General features: G+C 33.9%; 2 protein-coding genes across 2 annotated transcripts; both read right to left on the reverse strand.

The window, feature by feature from the left end:
* Positions 1-238: 238 nt before the first annotated feature.
* On the reverse strand, positions 239-719 carry LOC122319047. Its single transcript, XM_043136915.1, has one exon. The coding sequence runs from the start codon at positions 564-566 to the stop codon at positions 363-365; it is 204 nt and encodes a 67-aa protein (XP_042992849.1). The 5' UTR covers positions 567-719; the 3' UTR covers positions 239-362.
* Positions 720-6,906: 6,187 nt separating this feature from the next.
* On the reverse strand, positions 6,907-11,711 carry LOC122319330 (protein SMAX1-LIKE 4-like). The gene is made up of 3 exons (XM_043137356.1): positions 10,100-11,711; positions 8,780-8,990; positions 6,907-8,585 (listed from the first exon to the last, which is right to left on the reverse strand). Exons 1-3 carry the CDS (start codon positions 11,389-11,391, stop codon positions 7,032-7,034), a joined length of 3,057 nt encoding a protein of 1,018 aa, XP_042993290.1. The 5' UTR covers positions 11,392-11,711; the 3' UTR covers positions 6,907-7,031.
* Between the last annotated feature and the right edge of the window lie 9,110 nt (positions 11,712-20,821).

The following is a 20,821-nucleotide window of genomic DNA, read 5'->3' on the forward strand; positions in this document are numbered from 1 at the left end:
TGGTTGGTTAAAATCTCTCAAGAGATCCAGTACTGGAGAGAGCCGGAGAGAGCAAATAAACGCCTTTGGACATGATAATCATCTCCCCAAACCTGGTTTTGTTTGTCTCTCAGACCCAAAACCAGGGCCATATTTATCTGCAATTCATAGAAATATGGCAGATTAAAGCATCGGAGAGCACTCAAACCTTCAACAAGAGCAAGAAATTAGGTTTAGTGAAGTTTAAACACAAATCCTATACACAAAAACCCCCCATTTTCTTGGGCAACAGATGTTATATAGCATTGACAAAATCATTATCATCATGATCAACAACAACAGCAAAGCCTTTTATCGGTGTTATATGTTCCTCAAGTACTTAATTAGTAATACAATTCCAAGCGCCTAGCACACAAAGTACAGAAGTACTTCCTCTTGATCTTGAAACAGATGGGAAGAAAACAGAACTTCCACTGCCTCTCAATGTCTATGGCTTGCACTTTACCTCCACAGCAAGGGCATGTCCCAGGAGCTTGCTGCGTTCCCAACTCCCTGTCTTCTTCATCACACACGAACAGAAACCACATTTTCCTAGGCCGCCTTCTCTTCGTTTCAGTACTGTGACTCTCAGCCTTCTTTGGTGCGTTGGCCAGATGGGGGGGCACCTCCTAATTGCTTGCCTTGGATATGAGATATAAGAAGCGAAGTTGGATAGCGAGGTTTGAAAAAATGATGCCTTGTAATGGTGGCAGGGTCTATATATAGAGAGAGGGTACTGTGATTAGTTCGGAATAATTTAATTTTAATCCCGGACAAGTTCTCCAATTTACTTTCTTACCCAGTCAAGTTTCTTTTATGTTAAAAGCGCTCTAAATTACATAGAAAAATGAACCACATCGTAATTTTTTTTTTAATTGTAGAGTACTTTTTTTTCAGGAGAATTGTACGAAATTTATACGATCTATAGATCTGTATCTAATTCTATTATTTTAAGATAAAAGTATCACATTTTATGTAATAAAATAAAATTGAGATCAGAGTTTAATGTATAGGACTTTTGTTCAACGTGGCGAATCCAAACATTTTTTCTAATGTAGCTGTGCTTTTTTTTTGTTTTTTAATCTTTTTTGAGAAGTAAAAAAGGTGTTGCAAACGTGATGGAGTAGGTTTGTTGCCAACAACTGAATAAATAAAGAAAAGAAGCTGAACGACGAAGAGGAATGCATTTACGGCACGTTTAATAGGATATTGACATACAACAGCTGGAACGACCCAAAACTAAAATCCTGTCTATATATTAACGCCTCAGGCAGAAATAAAACATCAAAAGCAAAACTTCGACGGCCACGTCGTCATCTTGGCCCACCGAATGTACATTGTAGCTGCCGCTCTGTCGTTGGCTTTTCCCGCCCTGCTAATGCATGGGGTATCGGGGTGTACTGAGTACTCAGTACAGTTCGGCGTGGCTTTAAATATATTTTAAAACTAAATAAGTATATATCGATTTTTAAATTTGAAGGAATGACGCCGCACTAATTATATTTTTAAATCGGTAGTTTTAATTTTATTTCAGTTCGATTTGGATTGGTATTTCTAGTATAATATATAATAAGAGTTTTACGAATTATAATCACTTTTGAATATTTTTTATATATTATATTGATATAATTAACTAAATTAATTATTTTATATTAAAAAAAAATGATACAATCAATCATATTAATAGAATATATAAATAATATATAAAAATAACTGAATATAAAATTTTTTATATAATAATATTATAATTATATCATAAACTATAAAAAAATATTATAATTATATCACCCATAGACTACCAACGTAGCATTCCCGGGGATGACATCAGGTCTCAAGGGGTTGAAAGAAGTTTATTACGCAACCGACGGAGCCTTTTGTGGTCGTTATGTCATGTCATAGGCATGCATGCGCTTTCTATTCTCGGTCATACGCCCGCCGCGCGCCGCCTGTGTGTTGCCATCTCTAGAAGAAGAATATTGAAAATCAGCATTTCCGGGGATGGTTCAAAGAATGAAAAATCACCAAACCATGTATGCATATGTCTGCCTGAATGGAAACGACTCTGTCGACTCCGCCATCCCCAGGCCGAAATAATTGACATTATACCAACTTTAATTCTTGGTTTGTATTGGAAAACATTTCATCTCGTCTCATTATTATAATTTTTTAAATTTTTTACATAAAATATAATAAATAATTTAATTTTTTTAAATTTTAAAATAATAACAATAATTTATTTAACTTTTATCTTTCGTATAAAATTATCTCCCAAATCAAGAAGTGACCGTTGCATTAATATTTTTTTAATCCTGTGATGGAAATTAACCCAAATCTTGCCAACAACTAAAATATAAATTATAATAGATAGTTTTGGTTTAGGAGCATAATTACATTACAAGCAAATATTTTTCTTCTAGATTATTTTTTTAAAAATATTTTATATGCAATCACTTTTGTATATTTTTTTTATACATTTCAGTTATGTGATTGGCTGCATATTAAAAAAAATTGATACAGGTAATCATATCAATAAAGTGCACAGAGAATACATAAAAGTAACTGTATATAATATTACTCTTTTTTTTTTAATAAAAAAATGAGTTACATTAATTATATTTTAATGTATCTTGATCTCTATATATCTTTTCTTCGCACTTCAACCATATATATATATATATATATATATTTTAATAACTAGCATACATTAATTAACCACGGTTACACAAATGAAAACTACCTGCATTTGTAATCTTTTTAGTATCTTATAAAAATATAGTTTATGTAGTTTTGTTTCTAGGCAAAATGCTCAACGGAGATATTAATAAGAGCGCTGCTACTCCCACGGAACATTCGGTACCAAATGGGTACTGAACGAGTGTAAATCATTTTTTTTTAATTTTTTTATATATTTTTTAATCATTTTAAATATTTAAAAAAAAAAGAAAATTTATAAAACTAATATAAAATGCTTTCCTAATCATTAAGTAAAAAAATTAATAATAAAAAGATAAAAACCAATTCGGTAAAAAAATTCTGTGGGAATAGTATTTCTCTATTAATAATTCGGACATGTTAATCCATAAACTTACCTTTAATCCAAGTCACTAACTATCATTTGACATGAGTTAATTTGTTTGGCCACGTGTAAAAAAAAAAACAACTCAAATTTTGTTAAAAAATATAACTACATCTTAAAACTTTGAATTTATTTTTTATTTTTTATTTTTTTTAAAAAGTCAAAACTAAAATTTCTTTTATGAAGAAGAACGGAAATTAAGGTTCCTTTTAGAACTTGGACTGAATTATTAATTTAGTTTAATTTAATTTTAAATTAAGGTTAACATCTAAATACTCAATTTTAAACTCATTAAATTTATCTTAACTCGAAAACTCTTTACACGTAAATCTATAATAATTTTAAACTCAACACTTTCTACACGTAGAATCCACAATATTTTTTAACTTTTCATAAATATATTTAAAGTTATTTTAACATTTAAATATATTTAAACTTATTTTAGATAAATCATACAAAACTTTCTTCAACTTCTCACCTCATGATTATTAAAAAAAAGAAAAATATAGTTGCAAGCATAATAGTGCACTAATCTATGCATCAATTTGATATGATTGGTCAAAAAATAAATTTTATTAAAAACAGTGTTAATTTAAATTTTAATTATAAATAAATCAGTGTTAGTACGCAGATTAGTACGCGACTTTACTTGTATATAACAAAACTCTTAACAAAAAACTAAACTTATCTTAACTTAGACGAAGTAGAAAAGAATCCTTCCACGACCAAGCAACTACCAGAATGAGAGGGAGAAGGGGCGCCATCCTGCATGCCGCCAAGAGGATGCAAATTAGAGACTGCCTCGTCTTGTCGAGATTGGCGACCTTGTTGTAAAAAACCATCTTTGCATCTCTGGAATATGGTAATTTGATAAAAATGAAAATTTATATATGGAATTCATTATTATTTTTTATTTAATTTAAAACCATATTGTATAATGTTCTATTGAAAAGGAAAATCATAGACTAAGTTAATGAAGGATCTTTAGAAATCACCGACATACACAAACTAATACACTCTACTTTTAACCTACACGACCCATCAGATTCATAATTGATTAACTTGTGTTTTGCATCCTTATCATTTGACAAGATCATCGCATTCATCACGTATCTTAAACCACGACGTTGTCGGAATCATCAGAACATGATGCATGCATGTTCCTTTCTAATTTCCGATGCTTTTATTCAAGACCGGACGGATCATAACCACGTGTAATTTATTTTGTTTCATGTTTCTAAAGAAGAAAATGGATATGGATTGGGTCGAACGACGGCCGGGGGAGTATGTACTATGTACTATGGATTCTGTAATTGAGAAGTCAACGATGTCAGGTTTCTAGCCAGTTTCAAACGTGGAAAGCATGCTGAAATTAAAAAAAAAAAAAAGAGAAAAAAAAATGCAGCCTTTTGAGTTTTGATCCTTGAGAACATAATTTTGTTGTTGAACCCATAATACCCATTTGTGCCTGATTTCTTTTCCTAACATTTATTAGCTTAATGGAATCAATAGTACTTCATCCAACTTTAATATAAGATCATAATTACCTGTCCATGTTTTTCTGTTAATGGTAGTTTTTGTCGGAATATATTCGAGAAGAAATTAAGGTCCTTTGCGCGGCTGCGCCTCCCTCCTTTTATGAAGAAGAATTCATGTGTATTATCAATTATGTGTTATCTTTTTCTTTAGTAGGTGGCGTACCTAACAATTAATTATGATCCGTCAAAGTCTGTCTTTTTTTCTCAAGTTATCATCATGAATTACTTTTGCTGCCATATTTGATTTGTACTCCACGAGCATATTGGTGTTGTTTGGTTATATAGATAAGATAAGATGAGGTGGTTTAAATAATAATAAATAAAATATTATTATAATATAATTTTTTAATATTAATTTTATATTAAGATTTAAAAAAGTTAGATTGTTTATTATATTTTGTATTGAAATTTAAAAAAATTATAATGATGAGTTGAGATGAAATTTTTAGTTTTGATTAACTAAATAAGGCTGAGGTTATAGGTTATATAAGTGTGATATCATTTAAAAAATAAAAAATAAATATGAGATTTATATAAAAAAATTATTTTTTAATAATAAGTTTTATTTTTTTCAAAACGATTATCTTGTCCTTGTACAATTTTATATAATATTATTTTTATTCTAAAAAATATATATATACAAAACTCTTTTTACAATTCTTTATATAATGAGTTTTGTTATATACAAGCACAGTCGCGTACTAATCTGTGTATTAATACTGATTCATTTATACTTAAAATTTAAATTAATACTGTTTTTAATAAAATCTACTTTTTGACCAATCACATCACATTGATACACAGATTAACGTACAATTGTATTTACAACTATATTTTTCTTTATATAATTACATTTTAAATAAGAGGTAATTTAATAAAATAATTTATACAAAAACGTCACTTTATATATCCTCATTTTAGACTATGATTGAATAAAAAGATTGTGTGTATTTTATTTTTTTATTATACTGTTTATGTGAGTCTATTATATAAATTGATAATTATATAAAATTATATCAATTTATATAATTATTTTTATGTGAATTTTCTTTTATAGAGACAGCCGTACTCAAAAACTCTAGATCTGGGCCAGATGTGCCATTATCAGTAATCAGCCCAGACTTGGCCAAGCCCACATCGCCAGCTCCAACTCCAAACTTACTCCTAATAAAAAATGAGAAATAAGACACAAAAATAGAAAATCATGGTGGTGTTGTACCGTGGGAAGAGAGGGCCCCCATCTACCGCTGTATACAATTATATCTTCTGCTTATATCACATCTAAAAGGTCAAAGTAATCATACATAACAAAAATAAATAAAAAATAAAAATAAATAAAAATATATAATATTTAATAAAAACTACTACATACATAAAGAGATTATAAAAAAAATAAACCTATAAATTAGTTTTATGGAATCTATTAAATTTACTTTATAATAAAAATAACTTTACAATTTGATTTATCATATCAAATCACATTAATTTATATTACTTTTATGTAATTACTTTATATATAATTATATATAATGCTATTTTTTTTCTTGGTTATAGACACCCATATATTTATGAAATTTGATTGGAGTCAAAAGTGACCAATTAGAGGATAAACAATGAAGGGAAATAACGTTTCTTAGAAGCCTTTTGTGGGGAATGAGTAACTTCCACCTCTTCCCTATGCAATATATTTCCCTTTGATTTGCCTTAGCATGCCAATATCTTCCTAAACATAAGTTTTCTTCTTCTTCCATTTTTTTTAAAGCATACATAGAACCTAATTGCTGATAATTTGATGACTTAAAATATGATTGGATGCCATGATAGTAAGTTGATCATAAGGAAATTACATAGAAATTGAGTATTTAGACTCTTTATGTAGGGAGATATTCATATACTAGTTATGAAAGTGATGTCTTATCTTAATCATCATCTTATGTATTATCTATCATTATCATTATCATAGATCGATTGTTATCAACAATCAGCCGATCGAGTAATGAATTGAAGAAATTCATATGCCTGACTCATCTTATAAAATCGGTTCAAAGAGAAATATTTGCTCAAATCTTATAAATATGTCCAAAATTTTATCCAAAGACAATGTAAATTTTCTTCCTCAACTTGAATGCTAAAGTTGTCATGTTTTAGACCCAAGCGGTCATGTTGTCTACCAATTTTAGAAAAAGCATCTTATTTTTGTTTCTAAGGTTTGAAATCCTTGAATATAGAAAGTTTAATTTGGATTCAAATGATGGCATGCATGGCACTAGAAAAGAAAGAGGAAAAAAACACACGATCCTATTAGGAAAATGAGCAGTAATATTAAGGAATAAGGATACTCTGGCCATTTTCCATTTTCACATAGTAAAAAAGAAAAAACCCACCCCAAATTTAATTAATTAGTAAGAAACTTGGATTGTCTTAGGTAGACGTGAACCTAAGAAGCCATCTTCCAAAATCCCCTCCCCTTTGCCATCCAAACACAGCCTAACGCCCATACCATTCTTCCCGCCAAATTTGACCGTTTGTAAGCTCGTTTGGAAAATGTCTTTCAGCCATTTCTCAAACAAACTGTTGGGAAAAGAAGCAGAGCCGACTAACACCTCCTCTAACACCCTCTCTTCTACGCTGAAACTTTCCACGTTTTGCTTCCCACAAACCTCCTCGAACGACCCTTTGATCTTGGATAAGAAAAGTTCAATCATCTCTCTATCCCTAGCGGGGCTTCGGTCGAAAACAAAACGGTTCTCGATCAACTTAAGAAATCCAAGCGGCTTGCTTCGGGGATCGGTTAGGGATTCGCGAGTTAAATCGCTCGAAACGGGGCTATGCTCCCCTTGTTTGTCCTCGCTTTCATCGTTCTCCTCAGCTCTTATGTTCAGATCAAGCGTATTGAAGCTCGATTGCCTGAATTGCCTCGATATGTTGCCTGTCTCCCCTGCCACCAAAGATCCATCTTCCCTTTCCTTCTTTCCAAAGTTTGACAGGTCCCATTCGGCCTTGCGCTTTCTATCTACATTAGGTGTCGCCAAAATAGGTTTTCTTTCATTAATTTCCAGGTTCAGCTTGATAACAAATTCTTGGTTTTTCCTATCTTCGTAGCTCGTGGAACCACCATTAGTCAGGATGAATATTGTCTGGCCCACACTTACCTCCCTTCTGCTTGATTCTCCGAATTTTCCAGTTTCATACCTATCAGCTAGGAATCTCATGAACTGGGTATCAGCTAGATCAACATTTTCCACAAAGACGACAAGCTTTCCGTGGTTTTTCAAAGTTTTCGCAAGGACTTCAGTACCTGGGTTCAGTTCGTTATCTCTTTTTGTCATGTTCATGTGGAGAAGCAAATCAGCAGACCCGAAAATGAATTCTGCAATTGCTCGTGCCAACCTTCTTTTTCCTATGGAGTCATCCCCTTGAACCAGGAACCACGTCTCCTGCTTTGCCAGCTTGGAGTCAATCAAGGCCTCTGCTATCGAAGGAATGGTTTCGGATTGCCATGGCACAACCTCCTGTAGCAGCTTACACGTGTCAGCTCGTTGCATTGTTCGTTCACTTTTCTGCTCCACCAATTTTGTGGAATCAGAGAACAGAGAATTGCCTAGAGCGAGGGTAATCTTCAATTCCTTCCCATCGTTGTCTTTAAGAGAGTGCAAGCTCGGTTCCGCTGATTGCTGTTTCTCGGTACCGCCATTGAAATTGAATTCAATGGTACTGCAAGACTGTTGTCGTCTGAATCGAGGCACGTGATTGGTGCTGTTGGCGGACTTCAAAGTTGAATTAGCAAAGGAAATCGAATTCGAGTCGGGGAAGAGGCTGTTCTGACTTGGCCACCAGGGGTAGGATGAAGTATAGGAGCAGCTCTTCCCTATTACGCTTTGATTCTGCCTGACCTGGTGCTGACCGCTCTGGCACATTCTGTTCCACTTTCTCTTCAACTTCACCAATTCATCCTGTGCATGTAATCGTACAGATTAGTATAAATTTCCCAATCGTAAGAGATGCCCAAATGTAAATCTCGTGCATAAAATTGAATATTCCAAGCAGATGAGACCAGACATCCATGAAACTGCCCTCAAACTAGCTAGTTTCAGTTTATCTGATCGAAACCCAACACGGATGGAAGGCCAGACTGAACTTTTGTTACCTTTTGGCAGGCTTCAGCTCCACGAGGTTGCAGCCAAGGAGGCAAGAGCTTTTGCTGGCTAGATTTGAACAAGTTGGCTTCTTTTTCGTAATTGGATTCACATTCTGCACAGCATGCGAGCCTATCTAGTTCCTCCTTGCAACTAAATGGCTTTAATTCCAGCAACTGATCATACGGGTTCTGGGACAATGTCATCTTTGAATCAAGCACACTGCAACCATACATGAAAAATTTTAAGTCAGTAAACACACTAAACTTAATCAAAATATATATATATATATATATATAACGTAGTTAAAATTACTGAACATACTGAAGTAATACTAAATGACATAATTTTGGAGAAAATATAACATATTTTACAATCTAATTTCGAGTTAAGTTCTCATGGTTTCAGCTTCAGGAATAATGTTCAAATTGATTCATCATTCAAGTATTCAAGAAGAATATATAAAAGGGTACCACCAGTGTGACACAAGAAAAGGAACCTGTACGTGTGTTCCCCCCCACCCCAGCCCCATCTAAAAGGTTGCTCTCGATCGACCAATCCCGTAATTAAGAACTCAACATATAATTGTAACATCTATAGTAGCTCGAGTCCCTTTCAATGTTTCATGTTTAAAGTGTGCATTTTGCCACGATATAAATCCTAATAACTCAATAATGTTGATATATATTGTTAATATATGTGTGTGTGTGTATATATATTGTAACTAATTTGTTCGTTCCTAATCCTGGCATATACACTTGTGAAAGCGATAACCAATAATTAAAAATTGGTGAAGACAAATTAATCAGAGGAACTGATCATTACAAACCTTAATGTTAAATAATATATATTATATATAGATGTATATTAATAATTTTTTTAGCGTGATATTAAATGATTGACAAATAAAAAAATAATAATGAATAAACTTTTAATAAAAAAAAGGCATGATTAAAGAGTTATGAATACTATTTATTTTTCTTAAATAGAAAAGCCCTCAGAACAAAAGATTCAAAAAAAAAAAAAAAACCTACCTTAGAGACCCCTTTTTTTGGTTTAATGTTTTTAATAGCTTAATCGGGATTCTGTTGAAATCCCGTGGCTACATGCTGACAAAACAAAGAAAACAGAACAGTAGTTCATGTCTGTCTCGCCAAGTGCCAACCATACTTTTTCTCTGTGGTTCTGGCTAAAGGCTAACACTGACTGAACCCGACCAAAACTACTCAAAACACAAAGCTTCAAGAAGGGATCATCAATGGAGGATTGTGTGTATATACTGTTAATGGATAAAGGCATTAAGATTCAATACAAAGCAAGATATATATAACCTGTAACCGTGGAGACTTAAACCAAGTCCACCTGATGGAACATTAACGGCTTGGAGAGCCCATTGTATCTCAAGAGGGGGTTTCCGTATTTGGCACCTCATGTATGTTTGGTAACTCGCAGTTGCCAATAGCCATACCTTTGTTTGTGAGCTACCATTGTCAGAGACTAACCTCCCTATTTCGGCAACGAGATGATCAACTGGGTTATAACCTGACATTTCTCCACCAGAGAATCCTCCTTCTCTTTCATTAAAACTTGTCTCAACTGTCCATTTCAGGTCACCCGTGTAAACAATCGCTCCGCCTCCTCCTGATGCAAGAGAAATCAGCTTCCTTTTCAGTTCTGAAAGGTTCATCTCCACATCTTCCTTCTTCATGAATCTTAGTGTAACTGGTGCAAACTGAAATTTGATGACATGGGTTGATTTCAGCTCTCCAGGAACCTCCCCTCTTTCAAGCCTTGACATTAACTCCGCCACTAGGCCTTCAGTTATAGGCGCTGAATCACCAACTATCACAGTGTTCTTTCTCTTATTCTTCCCCAGAAGGACCTCAAAGACCAACTTGATATCTTGTTTGGAAGAGGCTGAACCTGTGATGGGGTTGGTTGGAACTTTCTTTTGAGGGGAGAAGAGACCTGGGTTTTGTTCGGAAGAGCAATTCAAGAAATGGGTTTGCCAGAAAGCGCTAGGGTTGATGATATCTCTCTGGTTTTCAGTTCGAGAAGGTGAACAAGGTGAAGAAAAAACCCCACCAGAACCATTGTAACACTGAAACACAGAAGTGGCTGACGAGTCCTCTATGTTGTTTTTGACAGCAGTGCTAGAGAACCCAGCCTCTCTCATAACCCTGCTGACGCTAGGGTCATCTAAGATGGACAAAATAAGGTGTTCTAACTCAACCTTTATGGCTAAAAGTGGTTGTTGTTGCTGTTGTTCAATGCAACCCCTTCGTTGGTGTGCCTGTGCTCTTTTGAGTGCGGCAATGAGAGCATTGGATAGAGAGGGCTGGCCATGTAGCAGAGGACCAGGCGTGGTTGGCAGTCTATTCAGAGCCACGTTGAAGCAGAGCTCAAGAGCTCTGCACTGGAGAGGATGTGATGTATGGCGTGGCTGAGATTTGAGACAAGCCCGTCTTAATAGACTGGCCCTTGAACTCAGCAAAGTGGCAGCCACATGGAGAGGAGTGACCTGCGCATGGCCCCTCCTCCTTGCCAAGCTGAGAGAGTGCTTCAAGACTGAAGCAGCCTCTGTTGTGAGGGTCTGCGGCGTTGCACAAGCTCCTGAGCGCATCACTTGACCAAAACCAACCCCCCCAACCACCCCCTTGTTGAGAGCTCTTTCTGTTCTAAGGACTAGACTTCTTGTTCTTCCTTCTTTTCTGATCTTTTTTCCTCCCTCAACACCACCCCTTCCCAGCTCACTCTAACCCGAAACACTTTTCAAAAATAAAGAGCAAGGTTTCCTTCCTCTCTTGTGCTTAATCACCAAGGATTCAAGACTAGCTTGAATGATATCACACTACCTTAAAGACCAGGAAATGGATAGTCAGGTTTTTGAAAGAAGCGCCTCGAGAGTTTTAGGAGCTTAACCCGGCTTGAGAAAAACCAGACTGGAACAAACTACCTACTTTATACATCTCATTGTTGATTTTATTTATTTATTTAAATTTGCTTATTTTTCTCTTTTCGTTTATACACTTAAATCTATCAAACTTACAAATCTTCAAATAATCCCACTCATGCATATACAGGAGGGGAGGTGGCCGATCCTCAAATACTTGGTACGTACTTGTAAATTTTATGGTACTACTCGTGATCTCTAGCTATCTTGTTATAAATGAGACTAATGTTATTCTATTGAAAAGTACTTTAATGTTTCATTTGGTTTTTTGCTTGATGACAATTAAGATCTATAAAGGTAATTACTTTAAATAATCATTTCCATTTTTTTGGGACTTGCAAAAACCAGTATAATATAGTAGAACTTCGACGATGGCATGATGCAACTATCAGATAAATTTTTCACCATGATGATGAAAAACTGAAAAAAGAAGGTTTTGATCTATTCCTACACGACTTCTAATTTTAAGTCTTCAAGATGACCAAAACCGATATTTATTTTTATGCAAATGGATTTACATGGAAGATGTCGGCCACCAATGGGAACCTGAATTCAAAATATTTTCATTCAGCCGCAGAGCGCGTCCCTCCTTTTCCACATCAAACTTTGAATAGATTACAGACAAGGCCAGCAGAATTTCAAATAAAGTACTAATTAAATGGAAAAGGTAGAAATAAGCTGCCAGAGTGATAGTATATATGATGAGAGAAAAAATGTTTATTTTCTTCTAACAATTTCCTTCTTTATATATATATGTTTATCATTTGTTTTATAATATATATAATATTTATATATTCATGTACAATATTATTGGCTAGTTGTCAAGGGATTAAAAAAAAAAAAAAAAGCCTCTCTCTTCACGTCAATCCTCGTAGGGAGACAGAATTTTATTCGCAAAGTACCAAAAAGCAACCCTCTGTCTGCTATGCTGCATAGCATTATTGGCTCTCTCTCTCTCTCTCTCTCTCTCTCTCTGTATATATATATATATTATACAGAGATGTGGAAACTGCAATATTGACCTAGCTAGCTTTCCTCTTATAATCCCATCTCATTTCCATGCAATTAAACCACCTACTTCATTATAACTTATCTTTTGTTACTAATAAAGGAATTAAATTAAGATCAAGAAACGATATTCTAGCTAGCTATGAAGTTCTAATGGACAAGGATTGAGTTCTCATAACTGTTCGTTCCTGTAAGATTTCAAGTGTATCATGGTTTATCATTTTTGTAGAACAGGAAATATGGTCGATCTACGTACGTACCTGTTGAGCCAACTGGTAAGGGTATCATGAGCAAGCTGTAACTCTTTTTTACTCCTTACAACTGGAGTACTTTAACCTGCATGCACTCCCAATATATACTGTTCATGAGTACTTTAATTGCCTAATTTATTTTGTGTTTTCTTCTTGCCGTTTATACCTTCTCAGAATCTCAGCCCCAATATCATGTTATATAGGACAAATTCTGCCTGTAAAACAGTACGTACGTACGGGTTAATCCCCGTGTGATAAAGAATATTCTCTATGGCAAATTTCGTGATAATTTTAGAGATAATGCAGTTCATTGGGCGCGTGGATCTCATTAACTAGACTTGATAGATTTTATTAATTGCCATCAAGCTAGCTAGACAAAAACTCATCATCAAGATCGATCGACTCTGATAAATTAATTAATATATTCCATTGATCTATAGTGCTAAAGCATTAATTATCCAAAATCAAGCTAGCTTAAGTTCATAATGTTAAAAAGCAAATTATTTAATAATTACACTTATGTTTTAAGACTCTCATGATCGTGTAAAGAAGAAGCTTCTACTGTGATAGATATTAAATTACTAAATATTTCAAAAATTTAAGATCATGATCAAGAGATGGACTTAAGCTACAATAATGAGCTAGCTAGCAGCTTAATTATAATAATTGCTAATTGCATGCATGCATGCCATTGATATCTCGCCATAAAAACAAAAGAATATAGTTAATTGAGCTCATGATTGTCATGCTAGCTATCGTCCAAGTTCGTAATTAACACCGTAAAGATGTTGATTATTATCTAGTCAGTATGCATGCTAGTTTATTTAATGAATATTTTCATTTAGTATTTATCTCCTGATTGGAAACCTTTAAAGTCGATTGCATGGTTACTCATCATGTCATGTGATGAAAAGGATAAAAAAGCAAAAACAGTACCACTGTACGTAACATGATCATACTCCTGCGATCATCATGAGGTGAATGGTGGAAGTTTTGTTTGTTTGATCTCTCTGATCGCCCCTTATTTTATACGAGTGGATCACTTCCTGATTAAGCTTAGGTCGACGACATGTTTTTTTCAAACGTGCCCAAATCATTGGAACATTATCAATTTCAAAAGTTTAAAAAGCGAGCAAGAGAATAGGGTTTCTCTACTTAGAAGTAAAGTATATATGATCCCAGCTTTATGAATTAATCTCTGCATGATCAGATCGTACTGCAGATTCATTAATGTGAAGAATGAATGCGTCATGCATCTCTCCGCCGAGTGAATGATTTAGTTTACATTTTGCCTAACAAATTTTCAACAAAGTGGGAAAGTGAAAAATCACAAGCTATATTATATATATATATATATATATACATATACATACGGGACATAATCACATGGGTACCCACAAAGAAAAAGGCTGACTAGCTAGAGAAGTGCATGATGATGGTTTTTAAACGTACGTTGATAGTAATTATAATTTTGTTTACCACGAAATAATATGTACGTACGCGTTTTGGAAGTACACGAACTTGGTATTCGTGCATGAGTATTTTTTGGGTAATCTAACTGAGAAATTTTTCCTAATCACCAGAGAGGTGCATGAGTGACGTATATGACATATGGTTTACAGAGTAGGTATATAATGAAATGATCTAGAAGGCTAGCTTGATGTAAGCAAGAATCACGTTTTCAAAGATCATCCCGTAGAGAATGAAATGCATGATTATCAAAAGTTGAAGCTGATCTTACCTTTTGGGAGGGTGGGAATGCGAGGAAAAGAAAAATTAACAAAGGTTGCATGGGTCCTACTTTGACAAGGAGTCAAGGACAGTGGCAGCTGGGGTCCCAGGCCATGAGTTGCGAAATTCCATCTAAAATCCCTCGATCGAAAGCAGAAAAATACACATGAGTCACACCCGACTCAAAAAAAGTGGGATCAGGAACAAACAGAATTTTGTTTTGGGGAGGTGAAAAGAAAGCATAGCGTGCAACTTTAAACAATAAATGTCCCGAGACACGCATCCTTTCATATGATATTCTTTTCCCAAATCCAATTGCCCAATAATCCTTTTTAACCTAATTTCCTTCTTTTTCTTCTGCACCTTAATTGGTAATATGCTCGGTTTCTTCACCAGGGTTTCCCCTGCGCGTGCAGTGCACTTAGTCGAAAACATGGGATATCTAGCTAACTAGTTTTCTTCTGTATAAGCAATGCAATATTCAGACTAGTTTGTTCCAAAATGAAGTGCTCATTATATATAGGTAGCAGTATTTTTTAAGTACAACATCGATGATCCATAAGATTAAATTGCATAATTGCTTGTGGGGTTGTGCAATTGTGGGGTTGTGCAATATTTATTGTAACGCCTTTTCCCTTGTCTAAATGATTGGATTACACTTCTTTATTGTGATGTGGGGCGTTGCAATAATCAGGCTGGCATGCATGCATGCAAAAGAATCAGACTTCATCCAAATTGCTTAATTGCCTTCCATGCCTGCAGCAAATTTTACTTTGAATCATTTCCTCATCCAAGCCTAGAAATAAGTAAATCGATGCATAAACAAGCAAAACTATAGTAAAAGAATAAGAGGGAATATTTAACAGTTTCGTGTTTCCATGGCATCCATGCATGCTAAACCCTCGATGCTAGTCCGGAGTTTGGAGGTAATTGGACGTACGTACGGTTAAGTAAGTATTTATCTTCTACAACTCTCAAACATACAAAAACAAAAATCATTAATACCGAAATACTAATGGAATTAACAAAGAATTAAGCATATTGCATGTGTAAATCCAACTCTCACTATCTGCCATCATTTTGACTATCTAGCCTTGAACTTAATTATTTTTGGCGGACAGTACTCAATTCTGGGTTTCCAATTCATGTAGTTCCTTTTCTTGAATATATATATATATATAAATATTTATCTAGTCCAGTCAAAATCCTAATTAATGCACTCTTGGAATATATGCAGTAACGGTGGTAGACAGATCAAATGACAGTGTAAAGGTGGTAAAGGAAAAAGAGGGTGGAGGGGAGCTTTTGTTACTGAAATAAGAGTGTCATTAAAGTGGTCACCGCAAAGCAAAAGAAAGTGAAAGAAACAGGAAAAAGCAAAAGGTGCGAAAGTATATATGTTCTTCTTTCGCTCTTTCCTATTACATGCAAAATGGTGACAACCTAACCCATCATTACTGCCACTGTCTTTGTTCTCTAATCCCCATGAGCATGAAATATCTCTTTCCCAACTTTATAAGAACCACCATCTTGAAAAAGGATATATAGAAAACGCTCTTCTCAGTAAAAAGGAAAAAAAGGTTCCAAAGAAACCAAGAATTATGTAGAATTAAGATCAGCTCCTTGGAGGATGAACATCTTTTATTTATACCTATATATACACACACACACACTCACACACATATATTACAATAATTGAATACCTATCTAGGGCTAGCTATCCCTCTAGCTTATTTCAATTAATAAGTGTTTTTTTTACTTAATTAGGAGACCTTAATTAAGTTAAATTTTCACTTTTAAAAAGTTAAAAGTTGTCATTAACGTATACAAGTACTGATCACACGAAGTTCCTTAATAAACCAGAGACTAGCTAGCCGTTATCAATGATTTGTACGGAGGGGAAAAAAGTTCACCGCGATAAAATGTAATTAGGATGGTTCCATCTTTAATAAGGCCGTTTAGATTCAAAATACAGCTCTCTATCCATTTCATCTCATCTCATCTCATCATAATATATTTTTTTAAATTTTTATATAAAATATAATAAACAATTTAAAATTTTTAAATTTCAATTTGATTAACCTTTTTAAATTTTAAAAAAATGATAATATTAAAAAATAAAATTCGAATAATATTTTATTTAACTTTTATCTAAAATTATCTCATCTCATCTCAACATCCAAATAACCTCTTAATGAGTATAGGTTATAGTGTCTTATTGATTACGTAATGTCTTCTAAAACAACAATATATATTTATATAAGTGACCCTACATTGTACCCTATAAGTAATTAATATGACATTGGGATGCATCCTATATATATAGACTATACCACATAGCATGTATTGCCCTCTCTTTACTTTTAATAGGGGGAGATACATTTTGCACTCCAAATTACAATTTTTTTTTTTTTTTTCAATTTGCATCCCAAACTGAATGTTTTGATAAATATTATTTGTGTTGGATTATATTGGAGCTTGGTTGTTTTGAGCTAGGAAGATGTCAAGCCAAGAGTTTTCTCAACTCTAGCTCAACTGCATGACGCTTAAGCGAAACTCAGACGAAGAGTTTACTCGAGGTGCACTCGACAATTAACTCAAGTAAAGTTCAGACAGATTGTTCACTTGTGGTGTGCGCGACAATAGACTCAAGCGAAACTCAACCCTAAAGTTCACTTGAGTGTTGCTTGATTAGCCGCTTGAGCCAATGTTGGATAGGTTGTTCACTCGAGGAATGCTTGAGCGCATAACCCTGTTTTGCTGCTGTAAGGTTTCTAATAGAGTGCACTGTATATGTGTTATGTTATTTGTTTAAGATGTATCAAATTGAGAGAACAAGGATAGTTTAATGGTACTGTAGAGCACTCTTGAGAGAGAAAAAAACTCTAGAGATAGAGAGAGTTGAGATTTATGTAAGAAAAGTGAAACTTTTGTAACTCATCGTATGTGATTGTAATCTCTTGCAGTTCTGTGGAAGTAAGCATGTTTCCAAACCACATTAAATTCTATGTGTCATTTATATATGCTTATACCTATATTTTTGCTTTTATTTCAATGTATGTTTCGTTATCTTTATGTGTGGGTGTGTGGCATTTTTTCACAACAATTTGTACACTTGATCATGATCTGATCTTAAATGTTGATGAACAATATGGCATATTTATGATACAAATTTTGAAGATTAGACATGATAAAGATTTGAATCGAGAAGAAAATGATGGTAGATTGAGTTATAAATTAGAGCACTAGTAGTGGGCTCAATAAAGTTTAGTCAAAATTTAACTAAAAAATTCACTTTTATAAATTTAGCTAGTCATTTTTCAACAATATCAAATAACAAACTCAACAAATCTATCACTATTTTATTAAAATATTGATTTTTAAATTTTTATTTATTTTAATTCTAATTCTAATTGAATATTTATGAATTATTAAAAAATTACACATTAATTTTTTAACGTTCATATTATTCAAAATAATAAAATTTTCTAACGATATTTTTTTTACAATGATCATATTTTTTCAACTAATAGATTTTCAATAGTCATGTTTTTCCAAGTATAGTATAGATTCAAATTAAAGTAAAAAGTTAGCCAAATAATTAACCATGTTTAATAAATAGAAGCTAGGAAATGCGGGAAATAAGAATCAAAAAGCAAGAAGGAAAGAGAAATTTTTATGTTAAAATAATATTTGGGTAGCAACTGGGGCTCAATAAATTTCACTACTAAAATTGATGAAAGTTAAAATTATTACAACTTTATTAAAACTATTACAACTCTTTTTTATGCTTCCTAATTAAATATTAACTAAATTTTAACTTTGTTAATCTTATCTTAATGACTGTTTTTTAGGTGGGGTACAGAGCAATGAAAATATAGTTATAGTTTAATGTACTTTATCCTTTTTTTTTATATCAATTATTGTCCTTCTGATCATGATGTCTGCTTTATTCCTTTTCAGTCAATCGTTTCTTCCTGTTGTATTCTGATCACGACGGAAAAAGAAGCATTTTATTTATAAAACAAAAATGGTCATGATCATGTTAATTTGTCTATGTCCGGATATGCAGCGAGCTGATAATTGATGGACAAAAGCTCACACTGAGCTTAGTATTATTGATGGCCACAGAAGCTAGGCTTTGCCCTCTATAATAACTGATCTGGGTTTTTGACAGAGAGAAGCAGCATAGCATTTGAGAAACAAACAAAGGCTAATACTAGCTATGTTTAAACCAACAAACAAAGGCTATTATCAGCTATATATATATGTTAAAAGTCGAAACAAACAAATTAAACTGACTGCTGCTGTGTATTGTGTTGGGTTCAAAATAGACCCTTCAAACCGTAAGAGTGATTGGTTTCGTGAATAGTGTATGTGTGTGTATAGACTCTTGGACAATATCTTTGAGTGCTGGTTTTAGAATAGACTTCTGCACAAGATTCATTCTGCTGATCACCTGATGCGCTGCTTGAGAAACCGCGATCGAAATTGTCGCAGCTGTCCCTGTGGCTGTCTTGGTGTTGCATGCAATTAATCAGACGGTAGTACTTTTGTCTCGCATGCATTACCCAGTCAAAAGATTAAGAACCATAGTATGAAACTTCTAACCAATTAGGGATTACATGAATGGAAGTGTAAGTTGATGCTTTCGTTGTTTCTGCACCACCTTGGATATGGTTTCGAAAATGCATTCAGTATATCTGTCCAAAAATAAAGAGACGACATGATTTCGCACGTGATATGCCAGTTGTTTTTACTCTCCTTAGGCATATCATGCAAACTTTCTTTCTTCTTAATCTAAGAACGTGAAAGGAAAGCATCAGAATAATTACGTAAGATCGAGAAAGAGCAAACCAGAAAAGATTCTATGAATTTTACATCAACGTTATTTCAATCTCGGTTGGGAATGAAAATATATATGCATTTACAACGTAATTTTAATTTTTAATTTTTTGTGACGAAGAATCGGATCTATTATCCTCGTATCCTTTACACGAATAATGAAGTCCCCTGTCCCATTTTAATGTACGTGATTTTATGAGAGAGAAGGATTAACGAGGCGAGACAATAACAGAGGAAAAGATTATTATTCCTTGAGGAGTTTAGAACAGATAGAGGAGAGATCCCTTTGTTGGAGAGCTACCAGTTCTTGCACATTTATGCAATAACTTTGAGGAAAAAGCTTTGGAAGTCACATTATTAATCTAGTGTTAAAAAAGTTGTACCAAGTGTACACAGTACCACTGTTATGGTCAAAAGTTTTCTTCACCTTTTAGCTTTTGCACCTTTTATATGTGTATCCATTTATTCATTCAGTAATGAAACTTGTTTAAAGATGCAATCGCACTTGAATATTTTTCTTGGAAAATGCAATCTCCCTTAATTTTCAGCATGCATCCCCACTGCAGCTGAGAGCCACCATCACTCGATCCCCTGCTTCCTCTATCAACTCTGAAAGATTAATGCTAACTACAAACTTAGGTATATATGCAAGTTTTATGGAAAAAAAAAAGGAGTCCTTTATAAATGACTACGCAAGACTTGAGAATAGAACGGAACGTGGGAAAACGCCAAAGGCCGGGAAGGAACCCAATGCCATGAAATTCCTTTGTGTCTGTCTGATGCAACAATCAAGTCCCTTGGAAGTTTGAATAGCTAGCGCATGCCCTTTCAAGCTGACAGCATACACAAACAAAAACTCAACCATCTCTTTCATTCTCTTTCTTTTTGTGGCTCACCTTTTTAAGCTACATGGATTCTATTTGCCAGTCCAAAACACATAACTTCTGTAAATAGAGATAGCTCTAGATTCCATTTATCCATTCATCATCTTTGAATACATACTAGCAGACACATGATTGAGAATGACTTGAAATATATTTACTTGTATTTTGCATGAGAATTTCAAGAAGTAGAGAAATTATCTCCTTTTTGGTACTCATTGTGGTTTTAAGCTTTTAAGACCCCACTACCACTCCCACAGGCATCATTGCAGCTGAGGTGGTGGGGATATGAGCTGCTTTTAACTTTGTTTATCCTTTTCTGGTAGGGTTGAAGGAATGTCTGTTCGCTTGAGATTGTGAATTCCACTTTTTTTCTTATCCTTT

This window comes from Carya illinoinensis, chromosome 8 (genome assembly GCF_018687715.1).
Source record: "Carya illinoinensis cultivar Pawnee chromosome 8, C.illinoinensisPawnee_v1, whole genome shotgun sequence".
In the NCBI taxonomy this organism is placed as follows: domain Eukaryota; kingdom Viridiplantae; phylum Streptophyta; class Magnoliopsida; order Fagales; family Juglandaceae; genus Carya; species Carya illinoinensis.